The sequence below is a fragment of the Arabidopsis lyrata genome (genome assembly GCF_000004255.2).
Source record: "Arabidopsis lyrata subsp. lyrata unplaced genomic scaffold ARALYscaffold_4, whole genome shotgun sequence".
NCBI lineage: Eukaryota > Viridiplantae > Streptophyta > Magnoliopsida > Brassicales > Brassicaceae > Arabidopsis > Arabidopsis lyrata.
The window spans coordinates 3,980,281-3,986,097 of record NW_003302552.1 but is presented as its reverse complement, the minus strand read 5'-3'; the positions used below and the strand labels follow the sequence as shown (position 1 = coordinate 3,986,097).

The following is a 5,817-nucleotide window of genomic DNA, read 5'->3' as shown; positions in this document are numbered from 1 at the left end:
CTAATGCAACATGTCCTGATCATCTCCAGTTTTGGTTTCATCCTCAGGCAAGACGTCCTCATCATCTCCAGTTTTGTGTTCCTCATCAGGCAACACGTCCTTATCATCTCCAGTGTTGGTTTCCTCGTCAGGCAACACGTCCTTATCATCTTCAGAAATGTCTGCCATTTCAGTGTCAGACTTATCTTGTTGTTTGGTAGCTGAATCTAGCGGTCCTTTGTCATATTCACCACCATCACATATGACTTCGTCCTGAAATAAAGAAAATAAACATATTTATAGTTTATGTACGTACAGTACTACACTCTGTGACTATTTCTAGTACACGACATACCTCGTCAGAAGGTCCACCATAATAAAGTCCAGCACTTTCATTGTCAGACATATCTGCTTCTTTTCTAGCAGATTCAGGGGCAGTTTTCTCTTCATCCTGTAACATAAATAACATTATCATCGCAAACATAATGTATATACGTACATTATCTTCGCAAACATAATGTACGTACACGACATACCTTCTCAGAAGGTGGAGGTACATCATCAACATTGTATTCTGAAGTATTCATTTTCTTCAGCCGAGAAGATCTTCTTGTTCCAATCTGAACATTTCTGGATTTCTTTACCATTGGCTTGTCCACCTTTTTAATAGGGCTCTTTGATACCTTGGAAGGTTCAGGTTGTACTTGTGTTTTGCCCTTTGGATTTAGAGCAGCACGAATCTCCTCACGGATGAACTCTTTTAATTCCATATTATGTAGTTTGTTCCTTTGTGTTTCTTGCCTCCTCATACACCGCCTCAGTTCAACAACATACTTATCAAACCTCTCATCTTCTAAACTTTCCCCAGCGTTGTCATTCTCTTCAGCTTCAACATCAATTTTCTGTTTTTTATTAGCAACCGGAGCTCTTTGCCGTAGTTGCCTCTTTCGGACTGCACCAACTGAGTTTATTTATGTTTTTATATTAGAGGAGTATTTTCATAAATGAGAAAATCGTTTGTACTTATGCTTACCTTTCTCTTCTGGCCGCAGCTGCTTTGGACATTCATCATGACCTCCAACCCATGTGTTTTCGGACCACTTGTGCCCATCTATCAGCTTCCTCAAAATGTAATCAACTCTAGGATCCTCAACTTCCTTATTCCATACTAAGGATTCAGGACAATCAGTATCCTCTGGATCCACAATATAGGTGACATCCACCTATAAGATTTTGTTTTTAATGTCTTAGTGAATGTACGTATTATTTTATCATCCGATGTACGTATATTAGAAAGCGTACACACCTGATATGCAGCTTCGCACTCCAAGATACTGGAAGTCCGGATTTGATGCATTTTGGCCAGATTCTTGATTGACCTCTGAGTGAATAAGTTTACATCTGCAGAAGAAGGAACTAGCTTACGAAGAGATGGGATAGTTTGGAAGGCAAAAAGCTGCAGCGCTAATGGGAAGCCATAGACCATATAAGACTGCTGCTTGCAACCAATTATCACATCTTCTATCTTTTTAGCGGATTTGAATCTGGCTATCCTGTCCAGTGTACGGTTGAAAGCAAGCCTTCCCCATGGGTATTTGCAGAAGAAATCAAGGTCTTTCGTCATCTCAACTGTCTTTGAAACGGGTCGGACTCGCTGCTTCTGACAGATTAGAACACCATCAACAATGATTATCAGCGCTAATGCTAGTCTCTTCCATCCTGGCATTTTTTTCTCTGTCTTCAAGCTCACGACCAAATCATCAATAGTTGGAGACTTATTACCAAATAGAGTCTTCCTCACAGAAGTACATCCCTTTTTCACCGTTACCACTTTCTCCACAGCTTTTTTTTTCGGATACTTCCCACACTCCAAACCGGTTATCCGATAAAATTATCTTAATCCAAACCGCAGTGGATGACCACCAAAAACCATCCACATCTCATAACGTTTTTTGGTCACTAACTGACGGCAAATCAAGCCAAGAACTAGCTTGCCAGAAAATGATACCATGTTAGGAGGGATATTAAAGAGCTCCCCAAAAGGAGAAGATAGGAGAAAAGCCATTTCTTCAGTTCCTTTAAGGGCTGTTGCAATATCAGCAAGGTACTCCGGTTTGGAATACGCATTGATCTTCGTTTCAGTAGGGTACTTATCCAGAGCAAAAAGCCTCGGCGGTAACTCTTCACATCCTTCACCAATATTATCTTCTTCAATCGGATCCATGCTTCCTGCAAGTTATGTGTAATAGAAATATGTCAGTTTCTAATATCCATAACTAATTTAACATACGAACACTATAACGAATAAACCCTAGTAGGCCATATACGCATTTTTTTCAAAATCACTTAAAGTAGAAAAATTTATAACTCCAATTCCGCGTACGTACACAGAATAGAACATAAATCTTCTCAATTTTCTATTTTGGCGCAAAAATCGATTTAGTTTGAAAACCCAGAAATTAAATCCTCGATTCGAAATCAGTATCCCCATATTTAGGATTCCTGAATCCCCATCCCCAATTAAATTCGATTTCGGTGTTTACAGATACTTACCCTGACTTGTGCTTTCGGGCTCCGGCGGGGGACTCGGAATCTCGATTCCCTTCTCCGGTGAACTATTCGCTTCACCCTTCTTTGAACTTTTCGCCACCTTTGCGCGGCGCCGAGTCTTCTTCTTCAATAGATTCATTTTCTTCGGCGTCATCTGTACTCTGCTATCTTACTCGTCGGAAATTTCTTTGCTTCTCGGCAAAACGGAAAGATAATGAGAGATTTTAAGAGGAATGGAAACGGAATTCGCCGGAATTTTTTTTCTTTTGTTCGTTTCCAAGTAGAAGAATCAAAATGAGATATTAGATTGAAGAATGGAATCGGTTTGTACTCAGATTTTTCCACCTCTTTCTCTTCACTTTCTTCGCCGTTCTTCTTATTTTTATTTAATTTAAATTCAAAAATATGAGAAACGGAACGGCACAGTTAACGTTCCTAGTTGAGGGACATTTTCGTCAGAAATGTGGCTAATTGTCAATCGGTGAAAGCCTTTCCTCACTTTGTCAATTGGTGAGACAAATATTGAATAGTGTCCTTTTTGTGAAAATTTCTTTATAAAGAACTACTTAAGAGAAGACGTTCACTTTAATCTTTCACTTCCATATATTCCCTAAATCTGATATCCAATTTCTTTGCCGAGCCCATAAATAAATCCAAGTCGCAACTCTTCATTGTCATTTAGCGTGAAAGATTGTATATTTCTTAGTTATTGTTACAACTTACAAAACGTTCTAGACTTCTAGTTACCTTATTCGTAATAATTTACTTCATCTTCACTAGGCAAGTGTTTAACCGTACGTAGTCCCTTAGTCGTAATAATCATCAGAATCATCTTCGTATGGGTCCATAATCGGATTCCTGGCCTTCGTTACCTCTACGGCAAGATTTGGGTTTCTTGCCACAAACAACTTGAAGTTACCACAATCTACAATTGTATTCATATTCCTATCGATAAAACTCAAACATGCATTGTTGAGTGATTCGCCCAAAGGAACTTGGGAGAGCTATTAAATTTAAGTAAGTCAAGAGCATTCGAGGAATTCAGAGACGATATAAGCTCGTTTAAGTCTTGTAGATGCATCATCTTATATACATCGGCTGCTAGATAAAGCAACCTCAAAGAGTGAAAGAGGTGAAGAGGAGCTTCAGTCACTAGGTTATGAAACTGAATCCAAAAGTTACCTGATGGGAGTTATAAATGAGAAACTGGGAAGCCATAGGAGATAAGATTGTGGCCGCGTGGGAGACAATGAGTTTAGGATTATATCCCTCAGTTTCAAATTATAAGATGTTTTAGAGATTTTTTTGTTTGTTTCAGAATATAAGAAGTTTTACAACTTTCAATGCACATATTAAATGTAATTAACATTTTTGACTATTTATATTTTGCGGTCTCTTTTTTAATTGGTTGATTTTTAAAAAATTAAATATTAAATGATAGTTTTGATAAGAAATTTTTTTTTCTTAAACTATGTGCTTTTAACTAAAACATCTAATATTTTGAAACAGAAGGAGTATAACTTAAGAATATGTTTCAAGACAGAACGTTTCGTTTGCTTATTAGCATAAGGGGAAGAGGATGTTTATGAGATTTTTTTTTGGAAAGCTCCCTTTTATTGGCTGACGTTCTGTCTCTAAGAATGAAAGAAACAATTCTACGAAGGTTTATCATTGATAAGGTTTGGTTTTATGGTTTTGCATTGCTTTTATGTCGGTTATTTGATCACTATTTCTATTTGCAACGGTGTCTTTGTCAAAGTTTTATCTACTTTAAATCCTGATTGTCCTTTTAATAATTGATTCTGGATTACGAACATTAAATCATTGTAATAAAAAGACAAGGAACATCCACTTGTGTTTTTATTTCACTTTGAATCTCCATTCAAGTTATCACTACCAAAAAAAAAACAAATTTTTAGTTTATCAGAATGAAACGAGAGCTACAATATGGTTCTTAGGGTAGCTAGTTGAAAGTATGATCATTCAGGGCAAACTTCACTATTACAACGGCGATTTCTGGATAATTGCCAAAGAAAACCTTGAACTCATCAGAGTTACAAATCGTCTTCAAATTCGGTATGATATATCTGAGAGCATAGAAGGTCAGGACTCTGTCAATAGGATTCAATGACATCTCCAAGACGTTAAGAGCATTTGATGAGTTAAGAGATGTTATAAGCTCGTTTCTGCATAGATCCTGCATATGCGGAATCTCATATTTGTTCGCTGCTTTATAAAGTGATCCAACATGTTTCTTCTCTTTTTTAGAAAGTACAGAGCGGTTGTTGTAGATGAACTCAACTAAAGCCTCTAATTCTTCTTGTTTAAGCTCATAGAGAGTGACTGTCTCGATCTTTCCATCCAAAACCTTGAACTTCTCGGATTCCAGCATCTTCTTAAACACCTTTGATCTTGCTGCCTATTAACATTTGATGATATAATAAAGTGAAAAGCATTTCAAGTAATATCCAACACTAAACATAATCATTTCTAAAGTTAAACTTGTTTTTATTGAAAAGAGGTAAGAGAGAAAAAATTTAGAGATCATAACAAGTTTGTGGGCGGAGATAGCTTCACCCTCTTCAGTGTCCCCTGCCTTGAGGAGTAGATCGACTTGCCATTTTTCACCTAAGATCTTTGCAACTCCACCCAAGAAAGTTTCTAGGTTGCTCTGCTTTGCCATAGTAGCTATCACTTGAACTAGTGACTTAGTAAACTACGTTCAAAATTTCCCTCGTTTTTACATTCTCTGTTTCCCAAGACTTACGAAATGGAGGAGAAAATTAATGGTAATAACATAAAGTCACCAGTCCCAACTTTCAGACAACCTTCACTGTTTAGATTCCGAATTCTATGAACCAAATGGATGTTTCTGAAGTGTTTTTGAAAATATAAGTTGCTTGGTCAATGAAGTATTTTGTTACTGTATATTTTTATTTTTTGACCAAGTATTTACACTTGTTTAGTTGTTTTCTTAACATCTGAATACTTAAAGCTATGACACTTTGGCTTCAATTGGTAATAATGATTTAGAAAAATAATGAGAAGGAAGGTGATATTCCTCTTTGTTCCTCAATATTTTTACTATTTACAAGTAATATTTTTTCCACATCATTCTTCTACATTTCTCACCAAAAGAGGAACACTATAACAAAAATGTTCCTCTCCAAATTGATGAGGAACAAAATAGAACAAAAAATGAACAAATATTAAAATTCGTTTTTTATTTTAAAATAAATAAAAAATAATGTTTATCAATAATATTTATATTTTCTTATATAATAATTT

The 5,817-nt window shown here is 36.2% G+C and overlaps 2 protein-coding genes across 2 annotated transcripts; both read right to left on the bottom strand.

Moving 5' to 3' along the window:
- On the bottom strand, window positions 1–2,683 carry LOC9314905. Its single transcript, XM_021027884.1, has 3 exons — window positions 2,533–2,683; window positions 335–483; window positions 1–252 (listed from the first exon to the last, which is right to left on the bottom strand). Exons 1-3 carry the CDS (start codon window positions 2,681–2,683, stop codon window positions 1–3), a joined length of 552 nt encoding a protein of 183 aa, XP_020883543.1.
- A 1,809-nt stretch (window positions 2,684–4,492) lies between these two features.
- On the bottom strand, window positions 4,493–5,212 carry LOC9316735 (putative BTB/POZ domain-containing protein At2g40450). The gene is made up of 2 exons (XM_021027883.1): window positions 5,073–5,212; window positions 4,493–4,946 (listed from the first exon to the last, which is right to left on the bottom strand). Exons 1-2 carry the CDS (start codon window positions 5,210–5,212, stop codon window positions 4,493–4,495), a joined length of 594 nt encoding a protein of 197 aa, XP_020883542.1.
- Window positions 5,213–5,817: the final 605 nt, after the last annotated feature.

Coding starts and splice junctions, on each gene's coding strand:
- LOC9314905 (XM_021027884.1), bottom strand. CDS start 2,683: ATGACGCCGAAGAAAATGAATCTATTGAAGAAGAAGACTCGGCGCCGC. Junction 484..2,532: donor GCCCGAAAGCACAAGTCAGG/GTAAGTATCTGT, acceptor ATGTTTGCGAAG/ATAATGTACGTATATACATT. Junction 253..334: donor ATGGTGGACCTTCTGACGAG/GTATGTCGTGTA, acceptor TCTTTATTTCAG/GACGAAGTCATATGTGATGG.
- LOC9316735 (XM_021027883.1), bottom strand. CDS start 5,212: ATGGCAAAGCAGAGCAACCTAGAAACTTTCTTGGGTGGAGTTGCAAAG. Junction 4,947..5,072: donor GCCCACAAACTTGTTATGAT/CTCTAAATTTTT, acceptor ATGTTAATAGGC/AGCAAGATCAAAGGTGTTTA.